The sequence below is a fragment of the Eumetopias jubatus genome, unplaced genomic scaffold, assembly GCF_037043125.1.
Source record: "Eumetopias jubatus isolate StellerSeaLion01/CBP00866 unplaced genomic scaffold, mEumJub1_p1.0 scaffold_2, whole genome shotgun sequence".
In the NCBI taxonomy this organism is placed as follows: domain Eukaryota; kingdom Metazoa; phylum Chordata; class Mammalia; order Carnivora; family Otariidae; genus Eumetopias; species Eumetopias jubatus.
Window position 1 is genome coordinate 115,581,534 of NW_028274808.1, and position 21,081 is coordinate 115,602,614.

The window sequence follows — 21,081 nt, forward strand, 5'->3', positions numbered from 1 at the left end:
TTTCCTTACTTTTGTTTAGCTCACTAAGGGTGGAGGTCATATTATAGCATTCAAAAAAATTTACTCACTGACAGGATAATTCTAAAGGAAGTAGTAAGAAAGACTTTATACTTGGGCCTCCTTAACTCACCTAGGAAGGATTTTGTATAATAGAATCAAATGCCTTTCTGTATGGTACTTTGAAATTGTAATAGAGCTATTATTATCACTGTTTTATAATGATGTAAATTTATCTAGTCACCTTTAAAATAATTCAATAAGATTTTAAATTTTATTTACAACATAACTGAAATGATAATTACTTGCTGAGTTGATTAACTTAAAATTATGATTTCAGGCAAATTATACCTGTAGGCTTCAATTCCCTCATGTATAAAACAAGGACATTTGTGTACACAAAATTTTAAGGATAAAACACATATGTATGTGAAGCACTTGGCACACAGTGCCTGGCAAATAGTAAAACATAATGTCAGCTAAATATTATTACAGCTTATTTTCAATAATAGGGAACAGTGATGATCAAGTTGAAGTATGTAGCACAGAGATTAAAATCATAGTTTGTTTTTTTTTTTAATTTAAGTATAGTTAACATATAGCTATATTAGTTTCAGGCATACAATAGGATTTCCCTGATGAGGTAAGAATATACTGTAGAAAAAAGTCTTCAACAAATGGTGTTGGGAAAACCGGACAGCTACATGCAAAAGAATGAAACTGGACCACTTCCTTACACAATACACAAAAATTAACTCAAAATGGATTAAAGACCTAAATGTGAGACCTGAAACCATAAAATTCCTAGAAGAAAACACAGGCAGTAATTTGACATTGGCTACAGCAACATTTTTCTAAGTATATCTCCTGAGGAAAGGGAAACAAAAACAAAACTAAACTGATAGGACTACACCAGAATAAAAAGCTTTTGTACAGCAAAGGAAACCATCGACAAAATAAAAAGGTAACCAACTGAATGAGAAGGTATTTGCAAATGGTATATCTGTTAAGGCCTTAATATTCAAAATATATACAGAACTTTTACAATTCAACACCAAAAATCATCATCGTCATCATCATCCAATGAAATCAGGCACAGGACCTGAAGAGACATTTTTCTAAAGACATACAGATGGCCAACAAATACATGAAAACATGCTCAACATCACTATAAGCACAGGCGTTTGCACCCCGGGTCTGCACTTTTTACATGAGTTCAGGCAAGATCATTTGTCTTTTCTAAGTCTATTTTCTCTTCTGTAGAGGAGGTAGATTGCACGAGAAGGACTGCTGTGGGGATGAAGTGAGAAATCAAGCACAATACCTAATTTAACAATTAATGATACAATTATTATTATAAATCAAAACAACCTATCATTTATATATTTACCTCCATTTTGAATTTCTGCCTGAATTAGCTCTTGTTTCAATTCTTCAATTTCTTTCTTTAATTTAGCATTTTCAACTCGAAGTTTCTTCTCTTCTCTCAAAGTTGCCTGCAAAACTAGGATTAAGAAAATCCAGGTAAGATACAGTCATGTTTTCTAAGAGGTTTCTTATGAACGCTACCTGATAAGAGCACAGCAGTATAAACATAACTAGGATAATACCAATAACTAAATGTTTGCCAGTTCCTTTATGTCAGGAATTGGCAAACATTAATATTTATTAGAATAAAATGATATTTAACATAAAGAAAAAGCAAGAAAACCTGTGAAATAATAACGGGACACAAAAATTTTGTTTATGAAGCATTTCCTGGCTTCCATAAAGATGCTAATGACAACTTAAGAACTGAACTCAAAGCGTCAACCATAGATAAACTGTCAAAATGAGGCAAGTATTAGACACATTTTTTTCCTTTAAATTTTTTATTGTTATGTAAATCACCATACATTACATCATGAGTTTTTGATGTAGTGTTCCATGATTCATTGTTTGTGCATAACACCCAGTGCTCCATTCAATACGTGCCCTCTTTAATACCCATCACCAGGCTAACCCATTCCCCCACCCTCCTCCCCTCTAGTACCCTCAGTTTGTTTCTCAGAGTCCATAGTCTCTCATGGTTCGTCTCCCCCTCCGATTTCCCCTCCTTCAATCTTCCCCTCCTGCTATCTTTTTTTTTTCTTAACATATATTGCATTATTTCAGAGGTACAGATCTGTGATTCTACAGTCTTGCACAACTCACAGCGCTCACCATAGCACATACCCTCCCCAGTGTCTATCACCCAGCCACCCCTTCCCTCCCACCCCCCACCACTCCAGCAACCCTCAGTTTGTTTCCTGAGATTAAGAATTCCTCTTATCAGTGAGGTCATATGATACATGTCTTTCATTATTTTTTTAAAGCCAGAGATCTAATGATAGCAAACCATAAAAAAACTCATTTCTTTCTTTTTAATCATTACCTTGTAAAAGTACCTGAATAATCTTTTACTCCTAATGTTTCAGACATTGAGCTAGTGGAACATTCAATGAGTGAAATAGCTTCAAAGATTTCCTCAAGATATGTATGCTAAAGGTGAGCAATAGGGTACACAAAAGAATAAAAGAAAAACAATGATTCTCAGTGGGGTTGGTACGGCTCCCTAGGTAGGATTTTCAAAATCTGTGGGAGTTATTTTTGGTTGTCACAAATAATAGGAGTCATTCTGGGCATTTACTGGGCAGGAGTCAGGAATGTCAGATGTCCTGAAATATGCTAGATATACTTGTAAAATGAAGAGCTGTCTCACATTCTGCAGAATTTTCCAGTAACCCACTGTACATTTCTTTGGTGAAAATACTGTTATCTGAGCCTCGACACTATTTTTTATATATAAACACAAAGTATTCTTACACATTTTCATTACACCCTGAATTTTCTATAAATCAAATATCTTATAAATCGAGAGTAGATTGTACTTTGTTTTGTTCACAGCTTTCCTTAAAGAATTATTCATCATTCTGAATAAACAAAAAACATACCTGAAAGCTGTTTTTGGTATCAGAGTTGCCCACATAAAGGCAAACTAAATACAAACTCATACCAATTAGCATTATATCTATTGCATTCTTGGTGATTCCATGTATGGGAACCAGACATCATAGGACTCTCATATGTCTGGTAGGACAGTCCTGCCTAAGTATTTACTCACTAAAATACACATTTTCATTATTACTACAATTTATATATTACATTCGTCTTAATTTTCCTCTATCTTACATACACGGTTAACATGTTTCGAAATTATGTGTATAGGCAGGTTATTTTATCTAAGAAATATTTTCTTTACAGGGTATTAAGAGATTTTTACAAAATATTTATTGTAACATAGGAACAATGGGACTGAGAACCATCCAGGATAGGCTACCAAAAAATAATAAAGATGAAGAATAAATATGCAGTAAGTGTAGAAGGGTTCCTTTTTTTTTTTTTGATTAGCAAAATTGAAATGCTAGTCAAGCTAATAGCCACCCATATGAGAAAAAATTCATACAGAAGCACTGATCATCTCTAATCTTTATCTTACTAATGGAAAAAAAAATTAAAAATTTTAAGAAAAATAACAAGAAATCCTTTACGAATTTAAAGATTTTATTTATTTATTTGAGAGAGAGAATGAGAGAGAGAGAGCACAAGAGGGAAGAGGGTCGGAGGGAGAAGCAGACTCCCTGCTGAGCAGGGAGCCTGATGTGGGACTCGATCCCGGGACTCCAGGATCATGACCTGAGCCGAAGGCAGTCGCCCAACCAACTGAGCCACCCAGGCGCCCTCCTTTACGAATTTAAAGAAAAAAATGTTTACAAAACATTATAAAAAAGGAATAATTAAAACAGTATTTTAAAATTAAGAAAAAAGAATAAAGAAAAAATATTCTGAAGAGTAACTGTATGATTCTGTAACCATTCACAATCTTATGCAGCAAAGAAAAGCATTTATTTCTATTAGTTATTCTAAAAGACTTGGGAATTTTCATCATATCATTAACATTGGTTATTGAGAAATAAAAAATATATTTAAACAAAAATCAACATAAATCCTAAAAGCAGAAATTCAGATTTGATATTTTTGTATATATCATAGCAATTCCTAGGTAAAACTTAAAGACGTATTGGAAAAAATGTAAAAATCATTTCAGAAAATGCTTTAAGTAGAGGGTAATATAAGTATATATTCTTAGAGGAGATAAATTTGAGTTCATATTTGATTTTACCTAATTTTCTTCATTTTAATCTTTAATTCTATATGAACTTAGTTTAAACATTAATTTTCCTTTAGCCCTCTTAAAATAATACATTGTTTTCTCTACATTACATTCACTATATACCAATTCTAATTTATCTCAATTCCAGAATATTATTTCACTCAAAATTAAAATAGTAAAGGAATCTAAAAGTTACCATCAAGATGATGAAGTATATTTATGGGGTAAACACAGTTTTTGTGCTCTTGTCCATATAGGAATTCATTTTAAGTATCTCCTCCAAAAATGCAAAATCTCTTACTTGCTTTCTCCTTAAGAAGAGCAACTTGCTGCTTTAAATAGTCAATAATTTGATCTGCTTCTATACCCTTCTGTTCCAGTCTCTTCAGAACAGCACCATTAGTTGCCATTTTTGCCAAGAAATGGCAGAAAATCCTAAGTGAAAAAATAAAAAGTGGCAAATTACACTATAGAAGGAATAAATTTATTGTGCCACAACACTATGAGCAAGCAGTCTGAAAGGAAAAATATCTTCAAACAAATCAATACACTAGAAAAACACTTTTCCGATATAGAGCAACAAACCAAACAGCAGAAATGTTAAACAATTAATGCCTCAATATGTTTGGAAGAAGCAATCAATTTTTTTCCCTATATGCAAAAAAGATGCTATTTAACCACATTTTAGGTTGGAAAGTTTTAAAGAAAGCTTTAAAATATGTATGGCAGAGTATTATGATGCAAAACAGGAATACTAAAAGAAAAGAATAACAATAACCTTAACTAAGCTTGAGTGCCACCCCTGTGTTCCAAAGTTAAGAATTGCTGAATTCTTAGTGTTTATTTTTTGTATATTGGATATTTCTACTGTTTATTTAACTATTCTGTTTATTTAACTATGTACAATTTTAAGAAGGAACATGTGAATTAAGGACAAAAAGATCAATTAGGGATAGATGAATATTAATGACATGCCTACTCAGAAACAACGTCAGCATATATACTATGACCCCTGTAAAAGAAAATTATTGTAATTTTAATTTTATAATTCATAGAAATTAGAAAACATCCTGTCAGTGTGCAGAAAAATGCATATAAGCAAATATTCTGAGATTAACTCATAATATTAAAGTTTAAACTGCTGAATATTAAGACAAATAGTCACACTGACGAAAAACAAGATTAATCATTAATAATACTACAAACTTTTTACCTGATTAACTTCAATTTATAATATAAAGCATAACAATGACATAAGCATTGCTGAAGTAATTCTGATTTTACACAATAAAATGGTTAAATTTTTTGAAAAAGGAAAAAATTGGCTAAAATGAACAAATAATACAAGATTGTTTGAAAATTTCATATTATGCAATATCCATGCTATATAAAGAACATTGTGAAATGTTTACCTTTTTATAAAAAGAGAACCAATTCTCAAAAAACTTTATGCTAAAATTGACAATTTATAATACAGAACCACCAAAAAATAAAAACCTGATAAAAATAAAGTTGTTAGTAAGTGAAGAAAATATAAATGAGGATAATCTGAAAAAGTCATAGTAAACTCCTAATTTTCTATACGGACTATTATTTAACAATTTAAAAAAATACAGAGCAAACAAATAAAAAGGTACAAAAATTGAAAATGAAGATATCAACTTTAAATTCAGCCAATTTTTAAACATGAACACAGAATATTCTGTTGCTTTTCCTCAAATGTTGTTCTAGAATTTTAGAGAATAGTACAAATAAACAGATGAAGAAGGTTAAAGTAAAAAAAAGCCATGTTCTTCTGGACTTTTAACATCCTCCTTAGTAAGCATTCTTTTAGTTTAAGGTCTTTCTATTTTAGTCTAACATAATAATCAAATATATTCAATAGGTGAAAATAGCTATCCCAAGAAAATTAAGGAGTATTTGATTTAGCATACTTTGTTAGCTTTTACTTTTGTAGCAAAGAAAAATTTAATGAGTTAAATGTGACCTTAGTGATATGCTTTAGAAAAATCCCTAGTCAACTAATAACTGATAAGAAACAAGTAGATTTAAGTGCAAAATAGTTGTCATAAATTTGCCAACAGGTACAGAAATTTATCTCACAAATATCAGCAAAACATGAAATTCATGTCCTGACACACACAAAAACAGTTTCAAACTAAGACTAACGATAATTCGCAAAATAGAGATCATAAATCCTAGGCTAAGAGAAAAAAAAGATATAATTTTACTGAGTTGATAAATCTATTAACTATCTGCAAAATAGTTACAAAAGTGAGTTAAATTAAATATGACTTTTGTAATACATATTGAAGCACAGGTGTTAAGTTTAATAAGAAAGACTGTTTCAAAACATAGACACAAGTGAGCTGAATATATTAAACACACACATAGAGCCACTAAGAGGAAATAATAGGATAAAAGAAAGTGATAATACTTTGAATGATGCTGATAAAAAATATATACCTCTATATTTTATATACTTGCTTATAACTACAAATACTTGCTTAGATTACGGTCTAGTTTTAAATTGTGAAATATAACTAGGACTGAGAATTGCATATCACTTGAAATATTCAGTAAAAATGGATTTATTTTTAACCAAATAACTATATAAATAAAACATGAAAAATAAAAGGAAAACATGTTAGTAACAAATGAAAATGTTACTGAAAAACATATTTAGGCCATGAAGTCTTTTTTTAAAATATTTTACTTACTATTTTAGAGATAGAGAGTACACAAGCGGGTGTGGGGGGGGAGCAGAGGGAGAGGGGAAAAAGACTGTGCTGAGTGCAGAGCAGGATGTGTGGCTTAATGTTACAACCCTGAGATCATGACCAGAAACTAAATGGAGTCCAATGCTCAACTGACTGAGACAACCAGGCACTTCATAGGCCATGAAGTCTTAAAATGTTGAAAACAGAGAGAGAGAGAGAGAGAGGACAGTGATCCTAATAAACCACTCATATATAAAATAATTATGGATGACAGAAGTCATCTCAAATTTCCTGACAGGTATTACTGGGTAATAATAATATCTAGTGTTTACTTTGTCTTTAGTATTTGCCAGGTCTTTTTCTAAGCACTTCACAATATTAACATTTAATTATCACAACAGTATAAGGTACATATTATTATTACTCCTCATTTAGAATATTAAGAACTTTTACAAGAATAATGAGATAAAAGTAATTTAATAAAAAGAACATGGACTTGGAAATCACAAGACCTTGAATCAAATCCTACCCTTTGCCCCTCAACAACTTACCTAACCTCTCTGAGCCTCAGTTTTCTCATTTGTAAGATGGAGATAATTTTATATATCATAGCACTGATACATTGCAAAATGAGATACCATGAATAATACTCAAGATTTTTGGCACATAGCTAAAAAATGTCAGGCACTGAGCATAATTTTGGGAACACAACAAAGGATATATGTACAATCCCCACCTTCAAGAAGCTCACAGTAGTGTGGGTTACCTATGGGTATGATATTTTGTAGATCCTTAGCTATGATTTTTACATTTTCTTAAAGGTTAAGAACATAACAAATAATAAAAATACAAATTATGGAAATTGATATTAAAATATAGTAGGTAATTTGGCTGAGTCACACCTTAATTTCTTTGTGAATGGTATACAGTCTACAGGGATGATAAATATTAATATATTTACATTAATTCTAAATTTTGTGTTTATAATAGTGTACAAAATATATCCAAGGACTCCTGTCCAGGGAATACAATAAGACAACAGCCAACTGAAAATCTTTGCACTTCTCCCTACAAATAGATATTGTCATCATAATTATGGAAACTCTAAAGGTAATAGACTCAAGATTATTTAAATAACTGGTACACAAAGAAGGAACACTCAATGGCATAGAGCAGATTTCACTCTGAACGCCTTGTGAAAGTCTTCTAAGGACTAATATTAACAGTTCCCAGCTCTAGCTCAGAAGGCAAAGCAATCCAGCATGAGCCATATGTACCATTTTGCCAAAGGCATACAAATGGCCAAGAATACAAAAACTGTTTTATGAAAATGATATAAATCGTCTGGTTTAAGGAAAAGAAAAAAAGAATATAAATTGACTAAATACCTTCTGCTCAGTTTTGCTGCAAATCTAAACCTGCTCTAAAAAATAAAGTCTTAAAAAAAATTCAGTGAACCACAAACTTAAGAGTGTATGAATTTAAAACCTGAAAATATTCTACATCCTAATTACTTATGACAAAATCCTTATTTGGTTATGCAATAATTAATAACTTTCCAATATTTATAACATTTATCATATAGATAGGTTACTTGTAACTAACTTAACTGCCACAATATCAGCAATACCACTACAAAGGAAGCCTTATTTAAAAGAAGAGAGGAAATATCTTTTGCTAGCACATTTTTCTGGTAATAATCAAGTTTTCTTGGCAAAATAAAACTTAGGAATGATTATAAAACACACTAGCTGTTAACCAGTGTCTACTTATTCTCTACTCCTAGATAATTGGTTATCTTGACAATATTATTCATGATGTCAAAATTAACATGCCTTTTGAGATATTTTGGATTAGCTTCTAGTCAGGTCTATATGTTGACACAATTTTTTCTCAAATGCTAAGAGCTATTTATTGTTTTTAGAATTAGAAGCTCTGGAAACAGTTTTTCTAACACTTGTTAATTAACTGTCTTTAAACTTTCAAAAATATAAGTAAAGTGGTATGCATAAGTTTATGTCCATATTTTCTAGCAATATGCAGATATTGATCACTAGCACCAGCAGAAGGGCAGTTTGTTTTTTTTTTCTCTTAAAAGTATTTACAGCCAACAAATCTTGGTTGAATTACATACTTAATAGGCTGTGTGACCTTGGTAAAGTTACTTAACTTCTCTTGTGCTTTATTTTCTTAATTATAAAATGAGGATAGTTTCACCTGATTTCACTTCCTACTTCTTTAGCACCTCCTTTTAGGGCTCTTTTTTCTTGACTTGTCCCTTTAATGCTTATGTTTTTCAGAGTTTGGTCCTGATCTCTAGTCTCTTCTACAGATTACAAACTATCACCACAGAGATCAGGGATGTCTTTGTGTTCCAGGGTTAACAATGATCAAAACAGCTGAAGGTGAATGCTTTAAGCAAGGCAAAACAGACTGCCCAACTCCCTGTTGTCTGCCATTTACGCTACCTGCCAGGCCCCTATAAAAAAATTTAAGTTCATGACCGCAATTTTACTTATATTTCCTGATTTTGAGCCATGTGCTGGGTTTATAGTAAAGAGCAAAATTAAACATGTTCTTTGTACTCACTAAGCTTTCAGACAAATGAGGGAAACACAGTAAATTGGAAAAACAAATTTAAATGAGGTTATGTTTAGGGAACAGGGCTAGTTTAATAACAATTTAGAGCTTAAAGCTCAGACAGATCTTGCACCATTCAACCTAGTGCTCATTTCATTATTGTGCGCCAACTGCTCCATTGTGGTTTCAACTTTACATTGAGTACCTGTTGAATTTCATAACTTTTAAGTTCCCTTAGTCCTCAGGGCTTTCAATGTGCTAATAGACTTAGGGTTTCTCACAGATGATAATGTTAATAAGACAGTAACAGATAAAATTTGCAGAGTATTTATTATGGGCTAGCTAAATGCATTACATAGATCACCTATGAATACTGTAATTACTTCCATTATACACAGGAGAAAATTTGAATTAAAATTAATTTGCCTTAGGTCATATGACTAGTTAGTAAATAAAAGGATTAAAACTTACCGTCTGTCTGATTCTGGAGTTAGCTCTTTTAATGTCCAAGCTTATAATTTCTATAAAAGACATAATTATGTAGAGTTTCCAACTGTATTTAACCACAGAATCCTAACCAAGGAACACCTATTAACATTTACTAGAATAGTATCCTCTAAAATAGTTTGGGAATACTGGCTTAATCCGCACTAAATTTTATTTAATGATTAGGAGATAAAATAGACATATTTAATTGCATGCACAGTTTTCATAAATGTAAAACACTTACATAGAGAAAAAAATTACACAGAGAAATAATACTTAACTGCACACACAGTAATTACAAATATAAAACACAAGGAGAAAACAGTCCACGAGATGTTAATTCTGTTTGGATAGTAAGAATTCTTGGATAGTTTAGATTTTTTTTTCCTTTACTAAATTAAAAAACAATGACCTTGGGGCGCCTGGGTGGCTCAGTCAGTTAGGACGCTGCCTTCGCCTCAGGTCATGATTCTAGGACCCTGCGACCGAGCCCTGCATCAGGCTCCTTGCTCCGCAGGGACCCTGCTTCTCCCTCTCCCTCTGCCGCTCCCCCTGCTTGTGCTCTCTCTCTCTCTCTGTCAAATAAATAAATAAATAAATAAATAAATCTTTAAAAAAATAATGACCTTATTTTTATGACAAAAAGCATTTTTAAAGTATTATCTAAATTATTCTGCCTCTTAACATTCATTTTATTCACAATATTCATTATATTTCATTAGATCTAAAAGCCATTGTAGATGCCACTAATCAAAGTTGAGGCTGATTTTATGAAATACATGAATTTAGACATCTTAATCATTAAAACATACACAAAAAGTTATTTCTGAGATTTCTGTCACTTCCAAATGGCTTCCCTTTATCTCAGAAATTTCCTCAGTAGTCTTTCCCCACTCTGATTCTAAATTGCCAATAATTCTTTTTTAATTTAAATTCAATTAATTAACATATAGTGTATTACTAGCTTCAGAGGTAGAGTTCAGTGATTCATCAGTCTTATATCCAGTAATTCCTTTTAAATAGCAAACTCCCTGCCCCAGGTTTTCAATGTTAGGGACCAAATATAAACAAATAAGCTATTACTTTGAAATGGAAGATTTAAGTGCAGGTTGTCAATTTTCCTTTATAATATAGGAATTCTACAAAAATTTGGAAGTGTCTCTCTACTTTCCAAAACACCTGATTTCACTGTTTCAGAACCTCAATTAGGTAAAGGTTTATAGTCTTCTCAGATGCTGTAAGTATTGTATTTCATCAAATCTAAGATGCCATCAATTGTAAAATGGCTCCAATCATAAGACGCTCTGTCATTTTATGTACCATTAAGAAAAAAGCACAGAGACGCCTGGGTGGCTCAGCCGTTAAGCATCTGCCTTCGGCTCAGGTCATGATCCCAGGGTTCTGGGATCAAGCCCTGCGTCAGGCTCCCTGCTGGGCAGGAAGTTGCTTCTCCCTCTCCTACTCCCCCTGCTTGTGTTCCCTCTCTCGCGTTCTGTCAAATAAATAAAATCTTAAAAAAAAAAAGAAAAAAGCACACATCCTGTATTATTTGAAAAATCTCCTTTAAATTTAGCCCTATTTTTATCTTATATAACTCTTTTGTTTCCCTATATTTCTGCATACACATTAACTTTTCATTTTAATGGTAATTCATCATATAAAGGATACTTAAAATGGAGATTAAAGTCAACTACTATATACTAACACTACACATAACTGAACCAATGACAATATTGACACTTATGATCAAGTATGCATAAGTAGGGGCACTGACAACTATGTCACAAGTGCCACTTAGCTCATAGTGATTTTAAGACAATTATAAAATGCATGACAATTTTAGAGAAGCAAATATGAGAAAAGCATGTACATCAGGATTAATAAACTATAATAATTTTAATCACTTTTTTCTCTCCCCCCACCATCAATTCCTAATCTAACCTTCCAATTTTCGTTCCTCCATTTGCTTCATAACCTAACTGCCAAATCACCCCATATGGAGAACATCTTTATTACCATGCTACATAACGTCGTACTTTTTAGAACTATCTTAAAACTCCTACTAGGATTTAAAACATGTGTCAAAAGTCAGAATTTTTAAAAAGGTAAATAATAAAAATTAAATATTCTGAGAACAATGAGTCCCAGAAATACTCAAATTATATAGCAGCGGTAACTGGCAATAACTCCAGGGGTGTTTTTGCAAGCTTTGCCAAAATATAGAAAACAGACCTAAAACTATTCTTTTTGTGAATGTTTCTTGTTTATTTATTTATTTATTTATTTACGTGGCATGTATTGAGGGAATGAATTCAAATTCTAGCTCTGCCACTTATTAGCTGTGTCACTTTTTTTATTTAAAAATTTTTGAGATGTAATTGACACAATTATCAAATTAGTTGTAGATGCACAACATGACTCGATATTTATATATACCGCAAGATGATCACATTAGCCCAGTTAACATCCTTCACCATACATAGTTACAAATACTTTTTTCTTGTGAGAACCTTCAAGATCCACTCTCCCAGCTACTTTCAAATACTCAAATGCAGTATTTTTAAACTATAGACACCACACTGTACATTATATCTCTTACTCATTTTATAATGGGAAATTTGTTTTAATTCTTGATTGTTTTTCTTTACCTTCTTCCCCTTTACTAATAAACACACAAGGGTTCCTGGGGGGCTTTAGGGATGGCTAAGAGGGGATTGCTATACAGTGGATGGCTATGAGAAGACAGTCCATATATTTCAGGTACTATGGCCATTAACATAGAAAATCTTTCTGTCCAGTGAAATATGCATAAAGTTTTTATAAAGGGTATGTCTAGGTCTCTAAGATTTTCTTCAATAGGGTTTAGCCATTCCTTTCAATCCACAGAAGCACTCAGGACTTTTTCCCATTTCTTATCCAAGAACACAGCTAATAACAACAGTCACTACTTTAATGGGCCAGGCACATTATATATGGGTTCATTTAAGCTTTACAACCTTGTGGGATTACATTTCCATTTTACAGAAAAATTCAGAGAAATTACATGACTGGTCTAAATCCAAATATTATAATCCAAATATTATAAATTAAATATTAAATGGCAAAGCTATGATTTTAACTTGTTACTCCAAAACTCACACTACACTTCATTTTTAAAGTGTCTCCCAATCCTAATTAAAATAAATTAACTCATCATCCACCAATACAAACTAAACTAAGAGCACTAAGAACCTGGCCAGCCATTTCTTACCACCCCTACTCAAGCCACCATCTTGTCTCCTCTAGATTACTACAAAAGCCTCCAAACCGGTCTTTCTTCCACTTTGCCCCTTCCAATCTATTCTCCACAGCAGCAAGATCCTTTTTAAAAGGAAGCCAGCTTATGTCCGTCCACTGCTCAAAACTCTCCAATAACTGAGATGCCTTCAATATCCTTCATGATTTGTTCCTTCTATGATTTTGCCTCCAGCTTTAACCCTTTCACTCAACTCTAACCCACAAGCTTCCTTGCTCTTCAGGCGAATTTCTGCTTCATGGCCTTTGCAATGGCTGGTCCCTCTCTACCTGACCGCACTTCCCCAAAACATCTGTATGGTTAATTCTCTCACGAATGTCAGCTCTTGCTCGAAAGGCGTCTTTTCAGTAAGACTTTCCCTGGCCACACTGAAATTTCAAACTATATCCTCCTCTGCTTTATTATTTTTCTCTTCAGCTCCCATTACAACCTACAATATAGCATGTTTTTCTTAATTGTGTTTAGTATGTGTCTTCATCACTAAAACGTGAACTACGGGAAGCTAGGAGTTTCTGTTTTGTTCATTACTTTACCCAGGGCCTAAAACAACGCCCGAAACAGTGTGCGCTTAATTAACTGAAGGATGAATTCTTGACACACCCCCACCCCAGTCCTTTTACACACACGGGCGCGCGCTCACATGTAACAGTACACGTGTTTGTGAATATACTTTTCCAGTAGCATCCTTTCCCCCATTTCTCAAACGTGGTTCCTTCAAAAGGTCCCAAGCTGTTTGTTCCCTACTTCCAGATGCCAAGACTGGTGTTGGGTTGAGCGTATTTCCCACTAGTATCGGCAGGCCAGGTCCCATCTCGCCAAGTCGAGTAAGGGAAGGGGGACTCCTTCGAACTCAACAAGCCTACCCGGTACCCTCAGTGGGCGTCACTCACATGAATCGGTGGACACAACAACCTGCGGAGCCTCACCCGGGCAGCCTCAGTCCGGAGCAGTTGGGAACACGCTCCCGCACACGACAGCACTGAGAAAGGACCCAACGAGGTGTCCCCAGCAAACGCCTGAGCGTTCCTCCGATTTAACTCCAAATTCTGCCTCCGCCTTCCTGTGTGCAGCCACACCAGGCTCTCCGTCTTCTGTTTCCTTAACCAATAATTCCAATCCCTCTGCACTTCTTCCTTGGTGGCTACATTTTGTCACCAGCTTGGGCAAGGGGCAAAACGCTGGACGTCTGGGTCTTTCCTCAACGTTGTGTCGTGGAAGTTGTGAGGTCAGAGGAAATGGCCCGGCTGAATCGAGGGTGGGGGCGGGGAGAGCTGGGAGCTGTCAGTGGAGAGAGTCAGACTCACGCTCCTGGCCAGATTCCGAGCTGGAAATTTCGGCGGATTCTAGCCAGCAGGCAAAGGGCAACCCCGGCGCTCGAGGAGCGGCTTCTTTTGTAGAAGCACCTGAAATGCAGGGTCTGGTACACTAAGCAGTAGCGCCCGCAGCAGCAGCCATAGCGACAAGCTGGGGCCCTGTGTAGAAGCTCCGTCCCCTTGTGTTTGTGTCCGCCTGCGTCCCCACACTCAGAGGCAGGTATTTGGGTTTGTCAGGTTTGTGTGTCGTAGTGGGTGGGGCTGGTGGGAGGTAGAGGAAAGTCAAGTGCAGCGAGTGGCCTGGCTTGTCCCACAGTAAGGGGAGCCAACCTGTGGAGCTGCTTGCTGCTGAGGACTGTGCGCATCCTTAGCGAATGTCCGCCTCCCCTCGCCGCCTCCGGTTGACCTGAGTCCTTTGGGAACTGTAGGCAGCTATTTGAGAGTAACCACTGCATCACTGCTTCAAAGGAAGGTTTAAAGAAGAGGTTAGAGAATGTGGAATCAGCTCTCCATTACTTACCATAGATACAAAGTCTTGGTTTTGTTTCTAGTTTCAAAGGTTTAGTCAGTTGTCGAGATGTAACATTTCCTGGGGAGCGGGAGAATGTGAAGAGTTGGAATTGTCAGTGGTTGCTTTTTAAGGCCCCTTGGTTCCTGTTTTTATTTGGGACAGAAAGACAACTTTTTTTGAGGGAAGGTATATAAAATAAATGAACTAGTATTACTCGCCCGTTGAAGAAATGTGTCAACTATTCATGATGAAATCGGCGTCAACCCCTCCCCCTTATTTTCATTTCGACTCAAAGTCCTTTGAGGGCAGGGATTGTGTCTTAGTTACTGTCCTTGGCCAGGCAGCTGGAAAAACACCTGACTTCAAACAGCTTCAAGATATTTGTTGAATGAATGAATTTTCAAAGCCCTCTGCTTACATTGTTTTTACTCAACTAATCTCTCACCTCAGCTTTTTTTTTTTTAGTAGCTTTCTTCCACTCACCAAATGTGAACAAATCTATGTGTATATTTTGTACATATGAACCTTTTTATGTGCACCCATCTAGGAGGTAGTTGAAGTGGAATATTGATGAAATGTTTTATGCTAACTAGTATCTTATCTTTTTGAGTAATTTGCATTTTCTTTATTTGGTTATTTGATTTTCAGTTGTCTGATAGAGGCTGTCTAATTGAAAGTCAAACAGCATAATATAGAAGGATTGAATAATAAAATGCAACAGTTTAGTGTCTCCCTTCCTACCTTAGTCCTCTTTGTCAGAAATTACCACTTTTAATCTTTTCTAACTTTAGGTCTATATGTTGAATAATAAGTTAAAATGCTCATTCTTGTTTTTTTAATTGACTTCTTAAGATAACCCACACTATCCCAACCTCTCTTCTCCAAAGTTTTAATTAGTTATTACAATTTTTAGTTTTTCATATTGGTTAATGTTATAATTTTAAATAATATATAAAAATTATTTTTTCATGTCAATTTTCAAAAATATATTTGGGCTCCTTATTTGGTAAAATGAGGAAAGTAATGACTCTACCTTCTTTACCACTGCAGAAACTACATCCACCACTCCCAGCTTCCCTTATCTGGACCTTTACTTATATATTGTCAAGGTTAATAATATCTATATTATATTCTTTTTTTTAAAGATTTTATTTATTTGAGAGAGAGAGAGAGAATGAGAGATAGAAAGCACGAGAGGGAAGAGGGTCAGAGGGAGAAGCAGACTCCCTGCTGAGCAGGAAGCCCGATGTGGGACTCGATCCCGGGACTCCAGGATCATGACCTGAGCCGAAGGCAGTCGCCCTATATTATATTTCTTAACTACAATTTTTTTTTGCTTTTTTTGTGTGTGCTAAAAAACATTAAAATGTTACAGTATTATGGCTTTGTAAATATTCCTAAATCCGGGGCCAAAAAGTATGCCACGATACATTTCCTTCCCATTGTCTTCATTTCATGACCCCTATGCCACACTAAGGAGGTGACTTGTAATATTAACATCAAATTGACTTCTTTCTTCCTCTATGATGACAAAAAATTATGCCATAGTTAAGTGTGATTTATTTTTTGGGTTGGGTACTTCCTATATAGCTTTTAACCTTCCTCACTTTTACAAAGGACTTTCTGTTTACTTTTGGGGGAAAGGTACATGTACTTCTTTCACAGAGTCCTCCCATCACATGCTTTCTTCACCGTGTCCTCTCATTCTTTGTATGAGAAGCTTCCATTCCATTTCTCTGCTTGAAGATGTTCCCTTTGAAGCCCAGTCACTTTCTGTTTAATTTGAACAGATTACATTCTGGTAAGTTACATTGTTTCTTAACCACACATATTCTGTTATTTGTTTTTTTCCTCTCTTTTGGTAGAATACATCCTAAGGATACTTATTCATAAAAGGTATGTGGATGGTAATTTTATTTTTTAATGTTCATATGGCTATAAATTATTTTGCTACTATGATTGGTGGTTTGGTAGGATATAGAAACAGAATTATGTCTCTTTAAGTCTTTCAAGGCTTTGTTGTCCTCTAACTTTCACTATTGCTCATGAAATGATGAGAATGACAGTCTTACAACTTGTTGATGCCTGAACTATTTGTTTTCTCTCTGGAGTGATTGAAAAATTTTGCATGATGCTTTGAAAACTTTGAAAAAAGTTTTGCATGATGCTTTGAAAATTTATGATGACATGTCTTGTGAGTTTATTCGTCTTGTAATGAACTCATTGAAAGGAGCTAGGATAAAATGTCTCAGTGTGGGTATTTTCATTTATCCTCCTTAATATCATAAGCCTTTTTAATTTGAAGTACACATTTCCCTTCAGCTGTGGGGAATTTTCTCCTATTCTGTTTTTCATAATTTATTCTCCTTTATTTTTCTCTGTTTTCTTTTTGAAACTCCTGTAAGGTGGTTCTTGGATTCTTGGTTTGATTCATTAGGTCTATTATCTTTTTTCTTATGTTTTTATCTATTTGCTTTTTGTTCCATATTCTGAGCAGTTGTCTCAACTTTATTTTCCAACATTTCTATATAACTTGGTAATCATTTAACTTCCAACCACTCATTTTAAATTTTTCCTTTCTCATAGTATTTTAATTTTATTCCATTTTTTATATTTTTATGAGATAAAATGTACATATATTAAAATGCACTGATTTTAAGTGAGTAGCTGTTGAGTTTTGATACATGTAAACATCCATGTGACAACCACCACCCCAATCAAGACATAGAGCATTTTCACTCTTCCCAAAAATTTACTGTGTTTCTCTATCCAATCCCATCCTCCCTGCCCAACCCACTATGTACTCATTTTTATCACTCTAGTTTGGAAATGTAGTTCTGAAACTACATTTAAATGGAGTCATAGAATATGAACTCATCTGGGACTACTTTCATCAACATAATGTATTTGAGATACGTATATTTTGGCATGTTTGTTCCTTTTCTGTTGTTGAGTAGAATTCCATTGGACGAATAAGCCACAACTTATTTATCCATTCACTTGCGTGACGTTTACAGTGCTTCCAGTTTGGGGCTGTTGTGAATAGAACTACATGAACATTCTCATACAACTAGTTTTATGAGCATATTTTCATTTTTCTTTGGTAAATATATAGTAGGAGTGGGATTTCTGAGTCATAAGCTTAGGGTATTTTTAACTTTAGAACAGTTTCCCAAAAAGTTTTCCGAAGTTCTTGTGTCATTTTTACACTCCCCCCAGCAGCAGTATATTATCTCCAGTTCCACATTTTCCTCAACACTTGGTATTTCCAGTCATTCTGATTTTAGCCTTTCTGGTAGGTGTGAAATTGCATGTTTTTGTGGTTTTAATCTTGCATTTCCCTGATGATTAATGATTGAGAACTTTTTCATGTTTATTGTCTATTTGTATGTTCTTTTGTGAAAATGTATGTTTAAGACTTTAGCCTATTTCTGTATTGACTTGTTTTCTTTTTATTATTGAGTTGTAGGAATTGTTTATATATTCTGGATACAAGTCTGCCATCATATATACACATATATATATACATATAGGTATTTTTTTTTAAGATTTTACTTATTTGACAGAGAGAGAGAGATAGCGAGAGAGAGAACACAAGCAGGGGGAGTGGGAGAGGGAGAAGCAGGCTTCCCGCCAAGCAGGGAGCCCGATGTGGGACTCGATCCCAGGAGCCTGGGATCATGACCCGAGCCGAAGGCAGATGCTTAACAACTGAGCCACCCAGGTGCCCCTACATATATGTATTTGATAAAAATGTCATATATATACATATATTTATAAGTAAAATAACATTTTCCTTATCTTTGGTTTGGATTTTCATTTTCTCAAGGGTGCCTTTTGATGTGCAGATGTTTTTAATGTCAGTCAGGTTCACTTTATCAAGTTTGTCATTTATGGTTAGTGCTTTTTTTTTTTTTATCCTGCCTAAGAAATCTTTGCCTACCCTAAGGTTGCAAAGATATTCTCTTATGTTACATTTAGGGCTATAATCCATTGCAGATTTTCATGGATGTAATGGTAGGAATTGAGGTTTTTTTTTTTTTTTTTCTGTATTTATATCTTGTTCCAGCACCATTTGCTAAAAAGACTGTCCTTTCTGTATTGATTTTCTTGGCCTTGAAAATCAATTCATTGTATTTTTAAATTTTTTCATCTTAAAATTTTTAAAAAATATGAAATATGTGGTTTACAGCATGCACATATACAGATATGGAATATAGAAATTATGGAGCATAATAATAATATGAACACCCATTAACCCACCTATTAAGAACTAATGTATTACTCAAGATTTTTGAAGCTTCTTATGGGATCTTCCCTAATCTCACTCCTGCTTTTCATACAATGGTAACCCTATCCTCAGGTTTTACTATTATTACTATTCCTTTACTTTTTTAATATAATATTACCTCATATGAACATATTCCTGAATTATTTATTATTTAGCTTTTCTTGTTGAATATTATGAATATTGACATATATTTTATGTGCTGTTTTTTTCTACTCAAGGTTATATTTCTAGATTCATCAATGCTGTTAATTGTTGCTACAATTTGCTTATTTTCTTTCATGTATACTCTTCTATCAGGTGAATGTACCACAATTTACTTAACCATTCACCTGTCTTTGGACATTTAAGTGTCCAGTTTGTGAATAACAGGAACAATACCGTGCTGATCTTTCTCGTATGTATCCCTTTCTAAATTTGTGTAGGAGTTTCTGCAGGAATGGAATAGCAAAATAGCATCAGACTGTTTTCCAAAGTGGTTGTATTAGTTTACATTCTACTGCTTCATATCCTCCTAACATTATGTATTATCAAATTTCTTTTTTTTTTAAGATTTTATTTATTTATTTGACAGAGAGAGACACAGCGAGAGAGGGAACACGAGCAGGGGGAGTGGGAGAGGGAGAAACAGGCTTCCCGCCGAGCAGGGAGCCCGATGCGGGGCTTGATCCCAGGACACCAGGATCATGACCTGAGCTGAAGGCAGATGCTTAACGACTGAGCCACCCAGGCGCCCCATATTATCAAATTTCTTATTTTTACTATCTTGCAGGTATAAATTCTCATGTAGTTTTAATGAGCAACTTCTTGGATATTAATGAGGTTGTTCATCTGTATCAGCAATTCCTTTTTTACTCTTGTGAAATATGTTTTACCATACTGCCTGATGTAATATTGTCTCAAAATTTTCTAAATATATTTCAGCCAGTTTTGGTTTTTGTTGTCTTCTTTTCCATAAGTTATCTCAGTTGCCTCCAGGGCAGATTTTTTTTATTTGTTTATTTTATTTTTTGCCCATTATAATGTAGTCTTTCTTCAACTATCTGATGATTCCTGGACAGTTCATTATTTCAGAGTTAAGGAAGTCTGTCTGAGAGCTTTGTGTATATGGATAAGCTTGTTGACTGCTGTACTCTGCTTTAGGATGTCTGAGTAGGTAGATCTTAACTGGGGTCCTACAAATTCTAGAATTAAGAACAGTTTGCTTTTGTCACCATTGCTACCAGCTGTTTATTGTAATTCCCACACGATTTAATTTCTAGGGAAGAAATTTAACTTTTTTTCCTTTGAGGATAGATAACTACCCAGTATTGGGAAGGCCAGTGGCAGAGTTACTCTTTTATTCTTCAGCCCTTTAAATTATCTTTCTCATTTCAAACCCTCCCATTATTTCTGCTTCTCTGATCTGAAGGCTCTGAATCTGAAGAGGCCCAACATACCTCTTGACTGTAATATAGGTTGTAGCTTCTTTCTTTTGCTTCTTATGACAATACTCCTATGTATGCAAAATGCTATATTGGAGTTTTTTGAACTCTTTCTTTAGCTCATGGCCCTTTTCTGTTCTCTTCCTTATTATGAGTTTATACATTTAAAATGTTTCTTTTTAATGTTTTTAATGAGATTTCTGCACAGACATGAAAAGTGGTCTATTCTATTTTGAATTCCAACATTTTTATCTTGAAAGCTGAGAAGGAAAGCA

At 34.3% G+C, this 21,081-nt stretch overlaps 2 protein-coding genes across 4 annotated transcripts in view; one reads left to right on the forward strand and one right to left on the reverse strand.

Moving 5' to 3' along the window:
- The window catches only part of AIMP1 (aminoacyl tRNA synthetase complex interacting multifunctional protein 1), a 33,103-nt gene extending 18,860 nt beyond the window's left edge, over positions 1 to 14,243 (reverse strand). The window contains exons 1-4 of one of the 2 annotated variants that reach the window (XM_028121353.2): positions 14,161 to 14,237; positions 9,961 to 10,010; positions 4,491 to 4,624; positions 1,388 to 1,501 (exon numbers count right to left, since the gene is read on the reverse strand). In XM_028121353.2, the coding sequence (XP_027977154.1) occupies positions 1,388 to 1,501; positions 4,491 to 4,599 (223 nt within the window). In that variant the 5' untranslated portion in view covers positions 4,600 to 4,624; positions 9,961 to 10,010; positions 14,161 to 14,237. Of the gene's footprint in view, positions 1 to 1,387; positions 1,502 to 4,490; positions 4,625 to 9,960; positions 10,011 to 14,160 lie in introns of both variants that reach the window. The other variant, XM_028121352.2, reaches the window with a different exon arrangement.
- A 282-nt stretch (positions 14,244 to 14,525) lies between these two features.
- The window catches only part of TBCK (TBC1 domain containing kinase), a 235,859-nt gene continuing 229,303 nt past the window's right edge, over positions 14,526 to 21,081 (forward strand). For both annotated transcript variants that reach the window (XM_028121310.2, XM_028121311.1), the window contains exon 1: positions 14,526 to 14,799. The gene's annotated coding sequence lies outside the window, so the exon portion shown is untranslated. The remainder of the gene's footprint in view (positions 14,800 to 21,081) is intronic.